The sequence below is a fragment of the Protopterus annectens genome, chromosome 5.part0 (assembly GCF_019279795.1).
Source record: "Protopterus annectens isolate FY-2018-M chromosome 5.part0, PAN1.0, whole genome shotgun sequence".
NCBI lineage: Eukaryota > Metazoa > Chordata > Ceratodontiformes > Protopteridae > Protopterus > Protopterus annectens.
Genome location: NC_056735.1, coordinates 959107446 through 959131517, shown reverse-complemented (window position 1 = coordinate 959131517; position 24072 = coordinate 959107446). Strand labels below are relative to the sequence as shown.

At 38.2% G+C, this 24072-nt stretch overlaps 1 protein-coding gene across 1 annotated transcript in view; it reads right to left on the bottom strand.

Annotated features, from left to right (window-relative positions):
* DOK7 (docking protein 7) overlaps positions 1-20206 on the bottom strand; it is a 949191-nt gene extending 928985 nt beyond the window's left edge. The window contains exons 1-2 of the mRNA XM_044072729.1: positions 20101-20206; positions 19944-19989 (exon numbers count right to left, since the gene is read on the bottom strand). Of these exons, the coding sequence (XP_043928664.1) occupies positions 19944-19989; positions 20101-20154 (100 nt within the window). The 5' untranslated portion in view covers positions 20155-20206. The remainder of the gene's footprint in view (positions 1-19943; positions 19990-20100) is intronic.
* Positions 20207-24072: the final 3866 nt, after the last annotated feature.

Sequence of the window (24072 nt, the reverse complement as noted above, 5' to 3'; positions counted from 1 at the left end):
AATCAAAAGGGAGAGAACACAACGAATAATAAGTCAAATGATATTACACTTTTGCTTCCCAAGCAATAATTAGAAGTTAAAGGCATTATGTCCATTTAGCTTCTTAAAAGTGGCTTGGCTAGATATGCTGTAAGTTCATTTAAGGAATAATATACCTACTTATGTTGAATAAGTAGCTGTTTAACCAATACAATTGCAAGTGTTGTGATATTATTAAGTGATCATGCCCAAAGAAGGTTCCTAAAGTAGGAATTCATAAATGACCAAACACCGATGCATGCTGCTGTTCTCGGCTGGTATTAGTCTTGTGTTTATGTGTTTATAGGTAAATACTAGGCTAACTGCCCTGAAGGGGTAGTTTAAACCTAGTTAATAACCCAGGGTCGGAATCAAGACTTGTACCTTGTCAGAATCAGGCCTTGTACCTTCTCGTTTATTGGAGGAAAAAAGAAAAAATAAGAGCACTTTGAAATGCCAAGATACTAAGTTCATTCATTAATTCATTCATTCTTTAAAACCCACTCCATCCTATTCAGCATCACAGATGGATGAATCCTGTCTGGGCACCACTAAATACAAAAAAACAGACCCACAATACTAAGACAATTTTGTAATTCACTTCCATGAAAATGCTTTTCTTGCAGTCATTTCCCAAACATGCCCTGTTACTGTAGCTCAGACCTCAAGCTAGCGATTGCTGTAATGGTATTCATTGTTTTTGAAGGAAATTGCACAGCTTGCTTCTTGAAGAGCTAAAAATAGATCATCAAAGTCAAGAATCTTTCCATACTAAAACTGTAGTGAAGGATAGAATTCTAAGCATTATTACACCATAAGGAGAAAAAAAAAGCAACCACTTCTGAGTGACTCCAGATCCTGGAGCTGTTGAGCTGCAAATAACCCGCTCCAGATGAGCTTACTCTAAAATCAAGCCTAAATAACAGACCAGATGAGAGAAAAAGCAAAACTGTGTTAAAGACCAATGTCACAAAACTTATCAGACCACCCAAGCACCATCAAACAGCACAACTAGGTGGCTAGATGCCTCGTGAATCCCATGAATTCCAATCCAGTATTCGTTTAGTACCTACCCCGCCATCACAACAGATGACATTCTAAATAATTTTATAACAAAATTCATTGGCAGTGGCCACTAAAACCATATTTTGGACACTGAGTGCAATGTTCCCAACAAAACACCTTCCATCACTGAATGTATGCTTATGTATTTATTTAACTCAAATTGGTTAACCGGGGTGGAGCTACATACTCAGCACAATTGCAAACAAAACAGAATATGGTTTGGATCTATGTACAAAATGAAATGTCATACAATAAAAATTAAATTGAGTAAAGTAAATTATAAGCAAATGCATTTAATTTAACAGACTTAGCAGCACACATCTTAATTTTGCAATGGTAGAAAATATGAATATGTTAAAATGTAGAAAAAACAGTTGATACAAGTTATAAACAACAGAGTGTTGACAAGATTGTATATAAAGTTAAAAACATAAAGCAGTACTAGTTAAGAAGTAACATGACCTTAAACAACCTTTGTATATGCTACAAAAATAACAACAATGTAGATGTTAATAAAACAAGTGCCAGATTACTGAGACTGAACAAGAGTTAAAGTAAGGAATCAAGCAAACATTGCACGTTGTGTGGGCCGTCTGTCAAAGTTTCTCAAATACTAGATAAAAAGTAAGAATTGATCAGAGTCCATTCATTAAACTATGAATACAGATACTCCAGGGACAGCAGTAAGAAGTGAGATGTGATTAGGTAAAGTAAGAAAGCAGAATAGCGTTATATATGGCCCCGAGGAACTTCATCAGCTGAGTCTAGTTAAAACGTTTGGAGACAATACAGGGCATACTCAGAAAGGAAGAATATCCCTGAGGTCAGGTGTAAGGAAAAGAGAATAATAGACCTTTAACTCCCAGAGTAAGGTAGATGGGAGGAGCTGAGTGGGTTTTAATTTGGAGGGAAAGAGAACAGAGGAGGAAGAGCAGGGGAAATTTAACAGGTGTTGCGATAGAGAAGAAATGACCTGTTATTGGATGGATGTAGCAAATTTCTTAGCACATATAAGGAGGAACATGATAGAATAAATGCAGCGACAGTGGTTAGAAGAAGAGATGGACTGTTGTGATATACTTTAAATGAGGGGTATTACAGAAGAATTTACATTTTCCAGTTTGCTTGTTTTTTTTTATAAGCCATGGCAGAAAATTGGATAGGGGGTCCTTGTTTTATTAATGAACAAATGAATTAATTAATTAATTGTTTCTTTGTTTGTTTATGGAAGAGAGAAGGGACTCCCAGAGTTTGGGAGGGTTCATGCTATTTTGCCTTACATGGATTGCTTCTGTGCAAATTTGAATCAGAATTGGAGCCTACAAACCATAATTTCCTTAGGTTCCATTCTTATAAAATTCAAGCATACTCAATTAGTCTATAGACTATAGTAGGATATCCACACCTCCAGGTAAGTGGCATTGCACAAAGTATTGGAGACCACCCATGTGCAACTGATAGTGGGCAAGACTGCTTTTCAGTTTATAGCATCCTACAGACCACCCTCTCAAAGTCAGGAATCCCACTCAGCTTTCCTGAAAACATTGGAGAACATGAAGATCTCTCCGAACACAAGTATATTGGGTGACTTCAACTACCCAAACATAGACTGGGAGCATTACTCAAGCCCCAGCACCTTAGCCCAAAGGTTCCTGGAATTTATAAACTCAAATGCTATGGAACAACTAGTCACCAATCCCACAAGAGGGGAAAACATACTAGACCTGATCATTACCAACATGGGGACTCTAGGCTCCATACCAGAAGTATATCCCTCATTGGTAAGATCAGACCATAAATTAATTTCACTGGATATCCACATCCCGACCCCACCCCCAGCCCAGAATACCACAGTGAGAAACTTCTCAAAAGCAAACTTCACACTTCTCAAAACTGAAGTGGAATCCTTCAAGGCCCCAGGGCCAGTGGAAACTACGGCCCAAACTGCAGAATCCTATATAAACGCATTCTACGGACATCTCCAGGAATGCATGGATCATGCTATCCCAAACAAAATCAAGACCCAATCATCCAAAGGCAGGCGTCCAGTCTGGTGGACCCCAGCCATAAATAAACTGTACAACAGAAGGAGGAAGTTACTACATGATAGAGCAAAATCCCTAAAAGGGAAGGCATCTCTGATCAGTACTAGCAAAAAATAACGATCCCTCATAAAATCCTCCAAGGCCAGCTTTGAGAGAAAAATTGCACAGGACACTAAAGACAATCATAAGGCTTTTTTCAGTTATGTTAGGAACCTGGGATGCAACTCCCAGACTTGTTCTGAGTTGATTCTAAACAACAAAAAATACACTGAACCCACAGATATCGTCAATATCCGGGCAGACAGGATCACTGCAAACTTCTCCACCCCCACCCCCCCAAAAGAGCAAGTATCTATCTCGGCAGAGTGCAGCCTCCCAAACATCTCTGATGCTCAGGTGAAGGCCGCCCCATCCAAAACAAAAAACACTGCTTCCATGGGACCAGATGGCGTCCCGGGTTGCGTTCTACATGAACTCCAAGAAGAACTAATCCCTCAAGTAAAACTGCTGTACAATCTCAGCCTCACTACAGGATATGTGCCCAAAGAATGGCATACAGCAACAGTGGTCCCACTCCACAAAGGTGGCACCTCTGTGGACCCTGGAAACTATCGCCCCATAAGCCTGACTAGTCTAGTCTGCAAGGCTACAGAGAGGATCATCATGGAACTCATAAACAAAGACATTGGGGAACTACAGACACTAGATCCTACCCAATTTGGTTTCGTCAAGGGCAGATCCTGCCTTTTGAACCTGGTTGACTTCTTCAAAACAGTCACCAAGGCCATAGATGAAGGGAAGGTAGTCCACACAGCCTATCTGGACCTCGCAAAGGCATTTGACACAATACCCCACTTGGGCATCATTGATAAGCTATCCAGCCTAAATATAAACCCCTATGTCACAAGATGGGTCGCAAACCGGCTCAAAGACAGAACCCACAGAGTCAGTGTTGCTGGAGCCATGTCAGACTCGAAACCAGTCACAAGTGGCATCCCACAAGGTTCTGTCCTGGGACCTCTCTTGTTCGGTATTTACTTTTCTGAGGTACAGGCCAATGTGAGAGGACTATGGCTCACCAAGTTCGCAGATGACTGCAAACTGGGCGCCATAATCGACTCTCCAGCTGACACAAACATACTTCAAAAAGGTCTCGCAGAGACAGATAACTGGTGCCAGAGCCATGGTCTAAAAATAAATGCCAAAAAGTGTATAGTCATACCCTTTGGCAAAAACAATGTGCCCACAAATTAACATATAGGTGGTAACCAATTAAGTACAGAGAAAGTAATTAGGGATCTGGGGGCCCACGTTGATAGCAATCTCTCCTTTGACAACCACATTGCCAAAGTGGTTAGAAAGACCTTCTACATAGCCCACCTCATCATGAAAGGATTCACATCTAGATCAAGAGAGGTAATCGTGCCCCTTTATTCATCCCTCATCAGGCCCATCATGGAATACAATGCCCCCTTTGGGATGTACCTTACCTGACACCTGCAGCAATTAGAAAGACCCCAAAGGTACCTCACCAGGAGGATCAAGGGACTCAAACAGATGCCATATGCTGCTCGGTTAAAAAAACTCCAGCTCTACTCAGTTGCATACCACCTACTTCGAGGCAATTTATGCCTGACATATAAAGCTATGTCCAACCCAGAATTAATGGACATGCTCCACCTCAGTAAATCTAAATCCCTTGGAGCCACGCACTCAAGGGACTTGAACATCAGCACAGAAATAAATAGAACATGCTGGAGGGACAGATTCATAACCCAGAGGCTGCCTTCGCTCTGGAATAGAATTCCAATTCATGTTAGGCAGAGCACCTCACTGACTCTCTTCAAGAAGAATCTTGATGAGTGGATGGGGGATTGTAGGTTTGTCCCGGGGATTACTTCCGTGTCACTATTAGACAGAGGCACAGTAAACTAAACTTTAAAAAGGGAACAGTATACTCAAATCAAGGGGTGGCATAAGCCAAATACAATCGGGCTAGGCTTATAAATGCCCCAGGGCAGATAGCCTTGTATGAACCTATGAACCTATGAACCTAAGACGAGCCTATGTTTTCTTAATTGAAAGACACCATTTCATGTCAGGGCTCTTAAGAACTACTCCTATAACATTACCAATATTACAACCCTCAGCCTGTCCCAACAAAATCATTGATAACAGCCTCATTTTGCAAAGCTTTTCTTGCTAAAGACTAAATCCCCAAACTAAAATATACTTTTCTTCATTCATGCAAAACTATGACTGCTTAGTTAGCCTTAAACATTTCCTTACCAACTGTCAACCGGACCTCCGTAATATATAAACAGAAATGAACTACACACTTGAATACTTACTTATTACATTCTTCTTCTTGCACCACAACTCTTTTCTCCCTACATATAGAAGGAGTGCATGGCTATACAACTGGCTTCATCTTCACAAATCTGAAATCTAAGAATCTAAGCTAAGATAAAGCAACTCATTCTTCATTCTCTGACACTAGCCACTTCTCTTTCTTAGTGATCACTTCCTTATTCCACTTTGGATCTTTCTCCATATCTTATGTTATCAAATAGCCATGCTCAGTACACGGCCACATTGGGACAGGCAGGATTCAACCCCATTCCCCCATCCCCCAATGAGTCACATGTTATAAGTCTCCTGCTAATCTCCAGTGGGCCACACTTACTACAAAGGGGCATTTGACAATGTAACTTACTCTGTATTTTAAGTGTGTAAATTTGTACTCCATGACTCAAGCTGAAATGGATTCCTAGCTTATTAAATTCACTTTCTTCTTCTACTTTTTTAATTGCACCATTTAAACTACCAACTGTCTAACCACCATTTTAGAATTTGTGCATTATTTCTCTATCTGTCTCTAACTCTATCCCTCTATCTATCTATCTATCTATCTATCTATCTATCTATCTATCTATCTATCTATCTATCTATCTGTTGTCTATTTATCTATCTCTCTGTCTGAAAATTCAATCAAAATTCCCTGTTTAAACATTTTTTGGCCAGTGAAGCTTTCTATGTAGCTGTCATCAAACTCTGAAGCTACATTGTTATGGTTTACATACCTTACACTATAAACCATCTTTTTCTGCATTAAAGCTAACTGTACGTCTTCTTTCTCTGCCATTGCTTTTGGCATGCCAGTCCCACTCTTTCATTTCACACTTTTTTCTGTGCAGCCTTACTTACTTATTTTATGCTCTCGTGAAGTCCTCCTGAAAGTCTATCATTTTACCTATTCAGCATATTTTTCTGTTTTGAATTTTAATACAATTTGCACATTTTTGCTCTTTACGGATCAGAATGCATCTGCATCTCTTGAGTCTCAGTTGCAAATTTCATTTTTTGCAAATCTACTTGTGTTAATCACCTTGTATATTATATTCTTTCTGTTACTTGTTCATTATACATGCTTCATACTTTTAGATGCTTTTTTGGGGGCATGACTGAAAAGAGTCCATTGTACCACTGTGCTTGTGCCATTAGCAAGTGACTAAACACAGACATTAGCCTGTGGTTATAGATAAGCAGACCCTTTTCTAACCTAATTCATAATCCTCCATTTATTCAAAATATTTAACTCCCATTGCAAAAATGTCTAAATTAACCACTATTTAAACTTTACATAGTTGACTAATATTCATTTTTATAATGTAATTAGAATGTAGTTATTAAAAAAAACCTCAATAGACAGCCCTAAAGCCTTATATTTCTAACAAAAGGAGAAACTGAACATGCAAGCAGGCTCCAAATACAGCCTTAAGGAAAGAACATTTATTATTTAGAAATAGAAAGGGCTTGTTTAATGATGTTAGATGGAACTCTCCCAACAAGCTTCTGAAATATTTCTTATCATCTATGATTTCAAATTTCATTGAAAATGTCCCCAGCAATGAAATGGTCCCACAGTTGTTACACCACCCTTACGAAGTGCCTTCTTATTGTAAACTTACCCTGTATATATTTTAAAATCTCAGTGAAATCATATCAATCAACAAAACTGTTGGGTCCTTGTACCGACACCATTATTAAGTCACCTACTTATGGAGCCAAATCAAATAAGTGTAATAAAATCCTTACACTTTGTCTCCTGTTTACAGGTCTCAAGTGAATAACAGTTTGAATTAAATATGCATATGCCACCTCTGTTGTCTTTATACGAAAATTGCAATGTGACTTTATGCATTAACTATAAAAAGCTGAATGTTCTATAGATGTATGTGGCCTTAACTTGATATAAGCACTTTGTGGTGTACGTAACATGATAATCACCTGCTAAATGATAGACACACACACACACACACACACACACACACACACACATATATATATATATATATATATATATATATATATATATATATATATATATATATTTTTTTTTTTTTTTTTAAATCTAGGTGCTTAGGATTTCCCTCTCTCTTCCCCCCTTGGCTGACCTGATGTGACTCATATTGAACTCTAAAGTTCCCTACAAAACGGTGTCTACAGGACTGCAATCAGTTTCTCTCAGCATTTAAACAGATTGAACTCTACAGTTCCCTACAAAACGGTGTCTACAGGACTGCAATCAGTTTCTCTCAGCATTTAAACAGAGTAGGTTGCACACAAAAAGCATTTGTTAAGCTTTCACTTACAGTGCTTTGTAATTAAGCAGGTCACCATATTGGTCAGCCATAGGGCTCTTTTTTTCTATTTGAGTGTTTGCCTCCTTCCCCTGTAACTTAAGTAAATTGACTCTTACATTAAGGGCTATAATGCTTACCTTACAGTTTTAGGACACCTTAGGAAACCTTGTAAACTGGCAATAGCCCCGCTACGTTCTACAGGACTGCAATCAGTTTCTCTCAGCATTTAAACAGATTGAACTCTACAGTTCCCTACAAAATGGTGTCTACATGACTGCAATCAGTTTCTCTCAGCATTTAAACAGATTTAACTCGACAGTTCCCTACAAAACGGTGTCTACAGGACTGCAATCAGTTTCTCTCAGCATTTAAACAGATTGAACTCTACAGTTCCCTACAAAACGGTGTCTACAGGACTGCAATCAGTTTCTCTCAGCATTTAAACAGAGTAGGTTGCACACAAAAAACATTTGTTAAGCTTTCACTTACAGTGCTTTGTAATTAAGCAGGCCACCATATTGGTCAGCCATAGGGCTCTTTTTTTCTATTTGAGTGTTTGCCTCCTTCCCCTGTAACTTAAGTAAATTGACTCTTACATTAAGAGTTATAATGCTTACCTTATAGCTTTAGGACACCTTAGGAAACCTTGTAAACTGGCAATAGCCCCACTATGTTCGCCCTCGCTACGCTCGGGCTCTCTTCGTTCACCTCCCTGTCCCAATTTCCTCCCACCCCCAGTATCTCTAAATTTATTGTACTATAGCCACTCCCCCACTTTCAAGCTCCTATCTGCTTCCATCTGGGATAATTCCACCCACCCCCATTCTTCTACCTAGATTTTAATAGCACCTATTAGCTTTCATCTGGCATTCTCCCATCCCCCTTCCAGTACCTTTACCTCACCACTCTCTCTTCTGGTGTTGCATCACAAGGTAAAACAGTTCCTTAACTCACTAGCTGAATCACAGATAATGATATACTCCTCTTTACTATCCCTCTGGTTTGCACCATGCCTCCTTACCTTGTATGAAAACCAGTTTCTCACGGGATTTCAGGTCCCAAAAGGCCATACTATCACCCCAGCTGTAAATCCTTCCACCTTCAACCATACTTACAGTACCAGATCCTATCCAACATCTTGTTCAGTCTATCAACATCTCAACCTCAGGCACATTAACTCTAGATCCAAGCATGACCACAAACTAATAAACAAATTCCTGAAGTTCATCACCAAGTATGGACTTAACCTAATACTTGGTGGTGATATTCACCCCAACCCTGGCCCACCCACTTCAGGTACACATACCCCCCCACTTGCAATCTAAGCTACAAACCTACAATTAATAGGCCAACTAACTCTCTCCTAGCCTGTCATCTCAATATTAGAAGCATTAATAACAAGGTACATGAATTGCATGTACTTCTGGATGCCCACTCCCCTGAGATTATCTGTTTATCTGAAACCTGGTTAAAACCTAACACTAAAGACAATGAAGAGTTACCACCTGGGTACAACATAAACAGGCTGGATCGTGCTTCAAGGAAGGGGGGGGGGTAGCTGTACTCTATAAATCTGAGTTGAATGTCACCATAGATGTAATATAACCACCTCAGATTAATAACTCAGAGATTCTTGCCACCAAATTGCAACTTAATAAAAATAAATGCATTAATACCATCTGTATGTTCATTCCCCCAGGTGACAATATATCTACACTTGAAGATATTCTGCACTGGCTATCATGTCTCTACCCCCAAGAAACTATACTATTTGGAGACTTTAACATAGACTGGGACACCTGTTCCTCAGAATCCTCAACCACCCATATTAATTTATTTATTTATTTTTACTTATTTATTTGAAGTTTGGTTGCCAGGATGGTCCATTGGGCTGAATGAGCCCGTTTTCAATGGAGTCCTGGGGAGAAAAGGTCCATGAATACAATATATGAAACATAGTGAAAGTACGAAGTATAAAAACATAATAAAAATGCAAGAAGAGTACATTTAAGTTGAAGTAAATCTTAACACAATTAGAAGGTAAAGTGTAACAGTATGGAACAATTTACATGAGAAAAAGTTTTTTTTTTTTTTTAGTTACTCAAGGTAGATATAAAGTAAAAGACAATGGTGTGAAGGCATGTACACAGGATTAACTGTGAGAGGATATTTACAGTATGTAAGTTCCTGTAGAGGAGATCTGATTATTTGTTAGGGGATAGGATAGTAGGTGGAAATGTTAAGCAGGATGGGAACATGAGCATTCCCATAGAGATTGTAAGTGAGAGTGGAGGAGAGTTTTAAAGGAGGGGAGACTGCGGGTGCTGCGAATGTTAGGTGGGAGGGAGTTCCAGAGACGGGCTAGGGAAAAAGAGAGTAGGAGTTTGCCTGCTGGACGGGCGGTTCTGTGGAGCTCAATCAGGTTCTGATTGTTGGTTCTTAGGGATCTGCTGGGTATGTGCATGGTGAAGGATGAGGCAAGAGAAGGGCAAAGGGAGGGCTTGAATATGAGCTTATGGGCATGAGTTAGCTGAGTGTAGATAAGGTAGTTAGGAAGTTCTAGCCAATTTAATTTGTGGAGTGCAATGCAGTGATGTGAGGAGGATCTGTGACCAGTGATGAATCTGGCGATTTTATTATAGCAGGAGGAGAGTTTTGTTTTGGTAGAGGATTGTAGATTGGTAAGGAGTGGGGCACCATAAAGGAGGGAAGGGATGAGATATGTGGTAGCGAGGAGGAATCTAGTGGATAGGGAGAGGAAGCGAATATGGCGATAGAACATACCAAGTTTCTGGTGAGTTTTTTTTATGTGACTTTGTATATGGGTGTCAAATTTAAGCTGATTATCGATAAGAACACCTAATAGTTTAGCACTGGGAACAATTTCAAGGGTAGTATTGTTGTGACTTACTATGGAGAATTAATTTAAGTTGATAGTTAAGGTTTTGGATGGGGTGAATATCATGAGTTTAGTTTTTGATGGATTAAGAGCTAGATGATTATCAAGCATCCATTGTTCTGTGGTTGAGAAGGCATCTTGTGTTAGTTGTATCAGGGTGGGAATGGAGTTTGCAGCACAGATAATTGTTGAATCATCTGCATATTGGATGATTTTAGCATTAGGGATAGCATGGTGGAAGTCTTTGATGAAAATGTTAAACAGTAAGGGACCTAATATAGAACCTTGAGGTACGCCAGTGGTAGTGTTAAGAAATGAGGAAGTGGATTTCTTCCATTTGACAGCTTGTTGCCTGTTGGAAAGGTTGCTAGTAAACCAGTTGATAGAGTCAGGTGAGAGTTGAAGATTAGAGAGTTTAGTCAGAAGGAGAGAGTGGGAGATAGTGTCAAAAGCCTTAGAAAGATCCAAGAGGAGTGTGGAAACAATACAGCTAGAGTTGTGTGCTTTATTTATGGTTTCAAGGAAGGAGAGTAGAGCAGTAGTAGTGCTGTGACCAGGTCTGAATCCATGCTGTGTGGGAGTAAGTAGGTGATTGTTGATGAGGTGGGGTAGAAATTGTATATGAATACATTTCTCAAGTAGTTTAGAGATGGGGGATAGGATGGCAATAGGTCTAAAGTTGGAGATGTTATTATTGTTTCCACCTTTGTGGAGGGGAATAATATATGCTTTCTTCCAGATTTGGGGTACATAGCCTTCTTGAATAGACCGGTTAATAAGAATACAAATGGGGAAGGCAATGGCATCAGCAGCTGTTTTTGGGAAAAAGGAAGGGATATTATCAGGGGCATTAGAGCATGGTTTTAATTTTAGAAGGAGTTTTTAAATAGTAGACACGGGGATGGGTTTGACAGAGAAGAGAGCTAGCTGGGAGGTGGAAGTACCTGAGGAAGGGGGGGTTATGGGAAGTGTAGTTGGATGAGTAGAATTATTAGTGAAAGATGAAGTTAATTTGGTTATGGAGTTGATGAAGAAGCAGTTAAATTGGGAGGCTAGGTCGGTTTCAGAAGCACTTTGTTCTGGTTGAGGGTTTTCCTTATTCCCAGGGTTAAAGAGGGTGGAGATGGTGTCCCAGAATTTTTTTGGGTTAGTTTTGTGATCATTTTGGAGGGTAATGTAGTAGGATTTGTGGTCAGAAATAATGAGTTTTTTAACTCTGTTGCAGAGTTTTTTGTATTCATTTAGGGTGGCTGGGGTTTTGCTTTTATAATGGGTCTTTAAAGCTTTATCACGGAGGCGCATGACAGCTAAGGTATTTTTAGTTAGCCAGGGGATGGTTTTGCTCTTAATTCTCTTAGTTCGCAAAGGGGCCATGCTGTCTAGTAGGTTTAGAAATGTTGTATTAAAATAATTAACAGCTTTGTCTAAAGGAAGAGTTTTTAGAGGATTCCAGTTGAATTTTTTAAGTAGGTCCAAGAAGGAGTTGGGGTTGAAGTTTTTTAAGGAACGCAAAGAGATGGTGGTTTGTGGTAGCTGAAGTGAGGGAGAGTGACGATGAGCAAAAGTAGGAAAGTGGTCGCTGAAGGAGTCAGGGAGGGTGCCACTGCTGGTAATAAGATGAGGGTGTGATACTAGAATCCAGTCAATAGTGCTCCCAGAGGAATGGTCTTTTGAAGGTCTGGTTATGGAGTTGATGAGCTGTTGGAAGTTATAGAGGTTTATATTTAGGGATTTTGTGGGGGATTGGACAGAGGACCAGTTAATGTTAACGTCACCTAGGATATAAGTTTCATTTGTTATATTGGAGGAGAGCCAAGAGAGTATGTCTTCGAGAATAGGTATGTTGTCACCAGGAGGGATACAGAGGGAGGCTATGCATATGGTTTTATGCTTGTTTAGGTGAAGTAAGGCTAGAAGTAGTTCGGCACTGGCAAATTGGGGAATAGGCTTAGAATATGATGTAACTGAAAGGGAAGAGGAATAGAATAGAGCAACTCCACCTCCTTTTTTGTGAGTTCTGCATGCATTTACACAAATTATATCCACCCCTACCAGGATAGGTAACCCCAACCAAAAAGAAAGCATACTTGACTGGGTACTCATAAATAGTCACCCCCAACTGTACACCTCTGGTACCCTCCTTGATGGCCTAAGCGATCACCTTCTCACATATGTAATTAAGCACAAAACCATTAATTCCCAACAACCCTTACTCAGAAAGGTTAGAAACAATAAAAACTTTGACCCTGCCAAATTCCAGCAAGAACTAAACTCATGTAATTGGTCTATTCTAAAACACCTCCCTTTAGAGGAAGCAGTAGCATACTTTAACAACAAATTCCTTGAGATCCTTGATTTGCATGCACCTGTTTGTTCAAAGAGAACCAAGGCAAAAACTGTGCCATGGCTTTCTAAAGAGTCTAAACTCAAAATTACCCTTTATGGCATTCTTCTAAAGACCCTCAAGATCACATTAAATACAGGCAATCCAGGAACAAAACCAAAAAAATCAATTTTAAAAACAAAAAACAATACTACTGTAATTTACAGACAGCAAATCAAAATAACCCTCAGAAGTTTTGGACAGGTTTAAATAATCTACTACATCCTGGACAAACTTCAACGCCAATCCCTGCTGCTACTATTGATAAAACCCCTTGACGATGTTTCTGACAGTTTTAACCGATACTTTACTGAGACAATTCAAGCCCTAGCTAGCCAACTACCTCCTAGCTCCCCTGGTAATGAAAGTAGCACCCCTAGAAACCTACTCGCATTCAGCTTCCAACCAGTCACCACTTCACTTATCTGTACCTTGATCAAAAAATTAAAACCCACTACACTTTCTGCTGATCAACTCCCTGCCGAGTACCTACAAAAATCAGCTGATGCTATTGCTTACTCCATCTCAATACTAATCAATCGAACCATAGTAGAAGCTAAAATTCCCACCATCTGGAAAATATCCTGTGTAATCCCACTTCACAAAGGAAGCAGCTCTACTGAATTCTCCAATTATAGGCCAATAGCTATACTCTCTCCAATTGCAAAGATTATGGAAAAATGTATTCATAGACAACTCATGCACCACCTAATCCAAAATCGCCTTATGGCAGACACTCAGCATGGTTTCCGTCCTCATCACAGCACTACTTCCACCCTCCTAGCCTTTACCAACACCATAAACCATAATCGCAACAATAATTATATATCCTCAGCCCTCTTCTTGGATCTTTCCAAGGCATTCGATATGGTTGATCACCAACTTTTAATCCACACCCTGCAAACATTCTGTCTAGATACTAGAGCCCTTCAATGGTTTCAATCCTACCTGAATGGTCAACAGCAGGCTATCCTCTGGCAGAACAAACTCTCTAACCTTCTACCTAACACCCTTGGAGTACCACAAGGCTCTATACTAGGGCCCTTGCTGTTCTCCATCTTCATTAATGACCTTTATACTGTCATCCCAAAAGTCAGCTGTATCCAATATGTTGATGACTCTACTCTGATTTGCTCAGCCACATCTCCAGTAGAGTTGTGGTCAGCTACCCAGACCACCTTTAATACAATAGAAAACTGGCTTTCTGAACATCGTCTGATCCTAAATCCCAAAAAAACTAAAATGCTGTTATTTTCACCAACACGTAGATCTACCGCTTTCACCTTTACCATAAATTCAAATGATGGCACAATAATCTCCCCTGACCCCTCTACAAAACTATTAGGTGTCATCATAGACAATAATCTAAAATTCGACCTACATGTTAACCAAACTATCAAAACCATCAATAAAAAACTAGGGTCACTGTACAGAATAAAAGCCTTCCTAACCCCTCCAGCTAAAACTGCCATAGCTCTCTCTCACCTTCTTTCAACCCTTCTGTATGCATCCCCTCTACTCTCGAATTTAAACAAGACTGTCCTTAACAAACTCTCAATTTGCTACAACCAAATTGCCAGGTTTGCCACTGGGCTGCCATTTAGGACACATCATTGCATCAATCTAAATCATCTTGGGTGGCTTGAACTACCCAGCCTAATCCAGTATCACCAACTAACTATGGCCTATAAAATCATCTATAATCCGGACAATACTCCTGCACTTAAAAATATTATCACCCCCTATAACAATCCTAGACCGCTTCGATACTCTAACAAACTACTAATTCAGACTAGCAAAATTAATAACACAGCTGGTGGCACTCTCTTTGCAAACTCTGTAAGTAGATCCTGGAACTCTCTTCCAGCTGATATTACCTTACTTTCCACCTTAGGTCAATTTAAAACTAGACTCAAACAACATTTGTCACTTAACTGGCTATGTCAATGTATCAAGCCTGGCTAACTCTCTCTAGAATGTGTAAAAATCTGTTAACCAGTTTACTGTGTAATTTAATTTAATCCTGACTTGCGCTCAGGATTAACTCTAACCTGTAGAACTTGTTTAACTTGCTTAGTTATGTAAGCTCTGTAAACAGTCTGTTTGTAATATGTAATGCTGGTATTATGTAATGCTGTATCTGCTTACTCTTGCAGCTTTTCTCCCCGGGCCTCCGCTGAAAATGGACATGCATCCAGTCAGACTATCCCGGTCAACAAATGTAAAATAAAATAAAAATAAATAAAATATATATTTTATATATATATATATATATATATATATATATATATATATATATATATATATATATGGGTCTACTTCTCTTAATCGACAACACAGTTTGTCAAGTAACTGAAGATCGAACCCACTTCAGCGAAAGTGCACATCATCGAAAGTGCACTTTCACTGAAGCCGATTGTCAAAAAAACAAATAATTAAATTGAAACTGTTTATGCAGGGGGGCAAGCCCCCCTGCACCTCCCATGTGGGGGGGCTGTGCCCCCCACAACCCCCTACTTAAATATACCAGCTTCGAGATCGCACTACAGTGGGGAAAAGGATATATTTCCTTATCCCCACTGTAACCGGCTTATGTGAAAGTTCACTTTCGATATTGTGCACTTTCACTGAAATGGGTTCGATCTTCTGTTACTCGACAAACTGTGTTGTCAATTAAGAGAATAGGATCCATATATATATATATATATATATATATATATATATATATATATATATATATATATATATACCTCAGTGTCAATGCAGTGTATTTTTATTCTAGCTCATACTAACTGCCCATGCAAATGTCTATAAAATGGAATTTTTCTATATATTGTTGCACCACATTGTCAAACGACAAAATGGCAAATTTATCAAATGCCAGTTTAGTTGACTCCTTTCCTTCATTTGTTGACAAAAGTAAATGGTGGTGCATTTAAGATGGGAGTGCTTGAGCAAGTGTGAAGATTTGGGTTAGACTGAGACTTAGTTAAAGAGACAGATTTAGAGTTAGGTGTGACTGTGTGCATTTTTTAGGGTTAGAGGAAGGGTCAGATACAGGGACAACTTTGATGTATGAGTGAGTGTTTGTAGGTTAGGATAAGCATTAGGTAAGGGGACTAGATTTCAAGTAAGTGTAAGTGTTTGTGGGTAAAGGTTAGAGTTAAGGTTAGATGAATAGATAGATTTAGAGTTGTGTGTGTATGTGTGTGTGGTAAGTGTCCAAGCTCTCTTGTGTAATGGTAGTGTCAAGTGCTTTGTTTAGGGTTTGGAGCAGGGTTAGGGTTCAGTTTAGTGAAATGTCTATTTCTGACATGCATAAGGGCAGCAGGTAGTAGTGTCAGAATTCAATATGTATACATCTCTAATGGTTAGTATGATCTCTAGCAGATAAGCGACTCTGATGTTGCAGGAAGTGGATAACTAAAAATACAACATTAGCCACAGCAGTCTACCTGAATGAACTGAAAGCAAAAGTACCAAAACAGGAAGTTGCTTGGCTATGCTGTTGACACAGTGAATGTGTTCCAGTTTTTACATATTAATTTGCTAAATAACCAGACAGTGCTGCCATGGTAACCGCAGGGAGCTATATCAAACACAGATAGCTCAGAAACATCATGCTATATGATAACTTTTGGTAGGGAATAAAATGTGATCACTTGGTGGAACTGTTTGCCTGCTACTGATGACTGAGGCAGCCATTTGTATCCTGAGATGGAATGGATAAAAAAATTGATATTGCCTGCTAAATTCAAATAGAATATGCATTTTCAGATGAGATGTAAAGAATGTTCCTGCCAACATGTTTAAAACATACAAGTGTAAAATTAACAGTTATTCATCCAGTCAATTAATTAATTCAGTCATTCATTCATTCTTCGTGCAATTCTGGATCATAGAGGGATTAAAATCTCTCCTGGTACTCTAGAGGCAAAAAGCAGAGAACTAACCCTAAATGTGATGCCACTCTTTCAGAGGGCAAATGCATGCTTACACACCACATGAATACCTATAGGATTGTTAGCTCATCTACAGCACATCTTTGGCATGTGGAAGAACACAAAGATGCCCAACAAACACCCATGAGAATATGAAGAAGGTATGCTGTTTGTGTAGAAAGAGGAACCCATCCAGGAATATAAATGAAGAAACAATAACTGAAGGGCATCAACTCTAAGCACTTCACCATCACATATAGTAATTAAAAAAACACCCAGTTCACTCACTGCAATATCATTCATACCAAGCAAATCTTCTTTATATTCATATCAAAGTAGACAGTTGCTGAATCCATTAATATTAGTGTTTCTCCAGCCATCACCACACACATGCACCGGTTCCTAACCATCACATTGTCAGAGATTTGGGATGCATGGCTAGGTTTAAAAAAGCCCTTGTAGTCATTAGCCTAGTAAGCACCTATGAACTTATGAAAGGCAGACACTGATAGATTTTTTTAACTAGACTGTTCACCTGGGTTAAGGCCTATTTTAATTAAGGCCCTGACTTGATGATTAATCAAAAATAGTTATCATTATTCACAGAAAACAGTAAAACATTTACAAATAACACATCAAGTGTTCACATTATAGATTATTATGATTGGGTCTCTGATCCTAACAAATTTATTATATGTTTGAAAAGTGGGAGTCAAAAACTCCACTTTGAGAACAGAGTAAATTGAACTAGCTTGGCATCTGTCTCAAAAAATGTATAAATACTTGGTTAAGAGCTAAGAGAACATGTCAGAATTGTTTATGTAACAGATGCTTTATCTGTCTTACCAGTTACAGAGACAGAGAGAGAAAGTGTAGGGGTGCTAAGTGTTTGCAGCTTTGAAAGGTGCCATACATTTAATGTTCCACTCAGTTCTTTATGCTACCTGGAGCTTTGGCTGTTTGACTGCTCTACAAGAGAAGGAGGAGAGCAAGAGAGAAGTGGTGTAATGGTTAACGTCTTTACCTCATAGACACATGAGAGAGGGTTTGATTCTGACATCTGGTTGCTAGCTATATGTAAAATGCCCTTTCAGGGCTGCTAGCCTAGTTTTCACCAATGACCCATCTTAATAAAATCCAAAGTATAAATCCTGTTCTTATAACAGCTTTAGTATAATTTGTACTGTTGCAAACAAAAGAATTGTGATATTTATTATAACATTTATGTATAAACTGTTCTTAAATGGTTGCTGTTTATGATCCAACATGAGACTAGAGCATAACAGCTGTAAAAGATGCTTAACAACGTTATGCTTACCAAAACCTTGTTAAGCACATTTGTTACATCAGAAAAGTGATTAACAAATTTGTCTTTTTCCTGATTTGGGGATATAATCTAAGGACTATGTGTGGACCACAAAATGATTATAGGAAACATAGCACAGACATAAAATTAAATATGTAGTTTACAGGTCAGTGGACAGGAGAATGACTTTGAAATATTATACAAATTTCATACAGATGTGGCTTAATACATTCATAAGCATTTATACATATTTCAAAGACAATGTAGAAAGCAAGCAAAGCTACCCTGCCTCATAAATGTTGGGTGAGTGTGATTTAATTTCCATAAGAAGAGTTTATACTTCTCTTCAGTCTCAACATACAGTCATGCAATATTATGCCATTATTATTATTATTAGTAGTAGTAAATTAATATTACATTTTCTATTTCCTACTACTATTACTATTACACATTAATGTAGTATGTGTCACACAAGGAAGTAAAATGCACATGTATATTGGGGGAGGGTGGAGAGGTGTAGATGTATTTCTTTTTTGATAATGAAATTTCCACCAAGATATATACAAAACACAGAGAAACCAAAGTGCCTTCTATAGTACAATGTTCTAAGAATGATAGAGTCTAGGGAACATACTAAAATATGTTAACAAACTTCCAGCAGTAAAAAATATTGTTATGGAATGGATATAAAAATGTTAGTAATCTAGCTTTATCAGCTGTAAGATTGTAAAGTCTTGTGCTGAATTTTGACATTACTTTCACAGGAAGCAATGAAAAATGAAAATCAAAATAAAGAATTATGTGCAATTTTCAAACAAATGCTAATAGATGCTTTCTCTTTTAGAGTTCCAGCTAGATAGCTAAATGTGATGTGATCTAGCAATACTAAACTTGGCAGCTACAAAAATAAATGAAACGCTATTGCTATAGATTTACAATGGCTAAATTACTCAGAAGCATCTCCTTTAGTGTAGAAATAAATGCTAATGGCTCTGGAAAATGCATTTCTGTGATAAAGCTAAAACATTAATTTTAGTATGTTGGTTGTTTCTTTCTGACCAATGAAATGGTGCATTTTGCTTTCCAAGAATTTGTTTCTGCCAAACAGTATCAGAATACCATTTTCCAGTAATTTTATCATTATTACATCAAACCTTGTATATTCCTTTTTTAGACAGGGATTTTTTTTTTACAAAATAAATATATAAAGAATGTGTTTGCCTGTGTTTCAAGAATCACTTCTGACAATAATTTTGCCTTTCTAATGAGTGGACCAGCCAAATTAATAAACTAAATGAAAGACTTGCGATGTATTTGTCCGTCCGTTACTTTCTTGTTCCTGTTTTTTTTTCTCACGCATTCTGGTTGGTTTATTTTAAAGTTGCCACATTTCCCAACTTTTCCAAACTATAAGTACTTCTGCACCAGTATTGTACTAGAATATGTTTAACAGAATACAGTTTTCAAAGTTCATTAATGTTTTTTTCTCATTTCTTTTGCTTAAAAATCATGAAATAAATTAATCAAAGCATGGCTTAAACACTTCTCTGCTTTCTACTTTGGAAAGCCATAAAGAACATTCAGTTATGCTACTGCAGTAATCCAGAGTCAAATATAGCACAGAGAAGAGCATTCCATACCTGCTACAGGGGAGGGCTTTCGTAGTACAAGCCATCTACTCTTCCACTGGAAAGGAACAAAAAACATATTACAATAGTACTCCTGGGTCACTCACTAAAACTGCAGGGCCAAAGAGAAACGGGAGTGAAGAAAGTGAAAATATCCAGGTTTTCAAACCTTTTTTCCATCTCTCAATTTGACATGTCCCTCCACGACAACTGAATCCGTCATCTTCAGTCATGGTTCCAAACAGCTGCTCTACCGCTCTCTCTCTCTCTCTTTCCTTCTCTTGTGTGTGTGTGTGTCTCTCTCTCTCCCCCTCTCCCTCTCTCCCTCAGGCAAAGCTTTGCCTGCAGGGTCACTTTCAAAATAGCTTCAACTCATAGACAGAGGAGAGATTTTCAAGTAACACTTACACTTGTTAATGTCAGAGTTTACTGGTGGTGGTCTGTACCCCTACAGCTGCTTTGCCCCTCCCCTGTCAGTTCCGGGAAAAGTTTTGACAGTTGTTAACAGCATTCATGACAGTAGCCTTCTTTGAAAGGCAGTTCACACCTGAGCTCTTTTTAAGACGAAAAAAATAAATAAACATAGTTCTTGCTGCAATAATCGGGAAGATCAGATTTTGGCCTAGCAAATATTAATCTGATTGAGAACAGTTTTATGGTATTTCTTGAAAGTTCTTATAACTTTCCACAGCAGGCTGGATAAGTGGGTGCAAAGGAAAAAAGAAGACCAGAACAAGTGGAAAAAAGTCTTAAGAACGAATCTTTAGTGTCACTTTTCAGACTAATCCCTAGTCATTGAAGTCAGGCAAAACAAAATGCCTTTCTCAATTGGCTATATACCCAAAGTGTTAGATGTTCTTTTATGTCTGAAATATTTCAGCCTGCATTGCATATGTTTATCTATAATATTATTAAGCCAGTTTTAACCTGGTAACTTACATGCATTGCATTTCAGTGTTTTATTTGATAATCAGGTAAGTGCATTGATTTTAGCGGCCTGAGCTATAAAAGGTGCATGAAATCCACAAACAACATCTGGCAAACATCTAGAAACCAACAACTAAAGCAAATACTAAGATTTAAAATGTGTACCATCCTCTAGGTAGTAAACTGTCCATTTGGTATGTTCATATTTTATTCATTTGTTAATTTTATTCTTTTTGTTTACTGGGCCATGCAAGGCCCCTTTTCAGCAGTGTCCCAAGAAGCAAAGATCCAATAAATTTAAATGTTAAATAATTAAATACAGTGAATAAAGAATGTATAATGCAGATATCATATGAGTTATACATGTTATAACCAAATACACTTGTAAGACAGCATTTTAAGTAAGAAAGCAGTGTATAAGAATACAGAAATAAAGGTTTTATTTAATGTGTAAAGGGAGTGGGAAAATGGTAGAACATAAAGGAAAGAATGGAGGAAAACAGATAAAAAGATAAAGGGAGATAAGGGAAGACAAAGCAGTAGCAAGGAGAGATGGAGGTTAGAAGTGTAATGCTCTATTACTGGGAGGGGTAGAAGTTTGTTGTAGTGAAGATGAAAATACAGAACTAAAGGGAAGGGGTGAAATAGTGCTGTGTCTCTGTTGATCTCTAGAAAAAAGTGATGCATTCTTTATAATGTACATTACTAATTATCATTATGAAATTTTAATGACTCTACAATAGCAATTTATTTTTATGAGAAAAAATTAACATGTATGTAAAAAAATCCTCTGCAAAAATGATGAAAACAAAGAGCCTTGCCTGAAAAAAAATAGAGTGGTACAGCATAACTATACTTTGATATTAAAACAGGTCACACATCTGTCCATCTGACCCCTATCCCTTTGCCTCAGGCAAACACCTATTGTAGCCCTGCACAAACAGCCCTGCTTCCTACAGAGCTCATTCTTTGAATATTAGCTTCATAGTGCCTACAGAGCAGCAAAACATGTATTTATTTTTTTATTTAATTGACATTTGTTCACTGTGATAGTCCAACTGGATCACATGACCCGTTTTCAGCAGATGTCCTGGAAAAAAAATGCTCCACAGTTTATCATATGTAAAGGCATATTACAAAATTACAAAATTGTAAAGTTCAAGAAAATTACATGAACTTACAGTAAAAAAATTGACATGAATTTACAGTGTATACAGGGTAACATATCTGTGATGAGACTTACCCAAAAACAATATGTTTGATAGGACAATTACAATAGTACAGTCCCACTATATAAGACACCATCCATCTGTGAAAGTTAGGAACTGTCATTATTTTACATTTGCTGTTATTAATACTGCAACAGTTGTTTAACACTAATTATATGATGGATTAGTAGTTCTGCATTTTCAACACACATATTAGTGATTATGTAATATACATAACTGATTACTATAACAAAATTAAATTGACTACTTTATTCTATAACATTACGAAATTAAATTGACTACTTTATTCTAAATTTTCTGTAGCCATAGCTGTCACAGTGATACATTTTTTCACTGCAACTACTGAACTCAGTGAAATATAACATTTACCTTCACTATGTAGCATATCTGTCACCCTCTTAATACAAGAAATCTGGAAAAAGCCAAAAATAATGGGGTGACAAGGGCCTCAAAACGGGGACAAATTTTAATTATTGCTTTTATAAACTTAGAAAGTTGCTAGAATAACAGCTTTGTATTAGCACATAGTTTCTGGGGGATATCATCTGAAACTCAAATGTCTGTCAATATTTAATGACTTCAGTCCTCACTGATCTGCCAGAAAAGCACACATTTTATGAGGAACAGGGCAACATATGAGGGAAAAATCTAGACAGTTGAGAGGTATGTCTTTGAGCAAAATGCACTTTAATAAGATTTAAAATATTTCCATTGTGTAACTATTGATTATTTAAAATGGCAGAATGCTGATGAGCTGTCATAACATATAGTGACGTTGTAGGTCCTCTTTAAGACAGTGTTGTTAAATATAGTTAGTGCATACTCCGGGTTCTAGCAATCCACATTGTGAACATATAGTTAATGCACCCTCAGGGTTTTAATTATCCACATTGTGAGCTGTGGAGTAGGGCTATTAGGCAGTCCTTGGTGATTCATAATGACATACCAGGGTCTTTTGTTATTCATAATGGCAAATACACAGTAGGGTTAAGTTCTTGTACATGGGGTTGCCTCATTATATAGCCACAGTGCTCCATGCATGGAACACTGCATATGAGCAACTCCAGACTGGTCTGCAATTCAGAGGCATTACCAACAGCTACAGAGAAGAAGATGTCACCTACATATGCTAAAGGACTTGAAAACACATACTAAAACATTCAGGTTCATCTCCCTGGACGGACTGATTCTCCTTTCTTGCAACTGTATTACTCATCCTGAAGAGTGGAGCTACATCAACAGCACAATTGCAAAAGACAGACATAGAGATATATTTCAGGGTAGGAAAATTCCTACTGGCAACATGGATCCTTGTGGTACAAACAAGCCCACTGTTATAGTCGCACATGTTCTTACGCTCAAATCATTGAAGTCATACCACTCCTACCAGTAACTGGACAGCCCGCTTCCCCACATACATCCCATATTAGCAAATTCCCTGTTCTGCAGATAGAGCAAAGGAGATGAAAACTAGCATGAATCACTTCTGTCTGTGCATGCAAAGCAGGATGAGTGATAGTGTTCAGTAAAACAATGGGAAGGAACCCAGTACTCCAATTACACAACAGCACTAACATGCTGCACTAAAAAAGTGCAACTGCTAAAGATGTCTAGCATATAAGCCCTTCATCAGATGCTACAACAAGCATCATAACTCTCTGCAGTATCTGTCTTTACACTTACAGAATAAATACAAACACAGAGCACCAGCTGAGATAAGGAATGTGTAGGTATGGTACAGTCCCTGCCTTCATACATTTGTCAGAATGGTGCTCATTGCAGTCAGCAAATGCAAGAGGTTGCAATAGGAAGACTGCCTACTTAGTGCCCCAGCCCCATCTGTAACTGATGTGCACAGCATGCAACTGTGTACTGTGTAGTCTAGTCTGTGATTCAGGAAAGCACTCTATCTTAGCCACAGGACCACAGTCTCTGGCCATGAATCATGGTACTGACAGCTGGCAGATGAATCATAAGGCATGGAA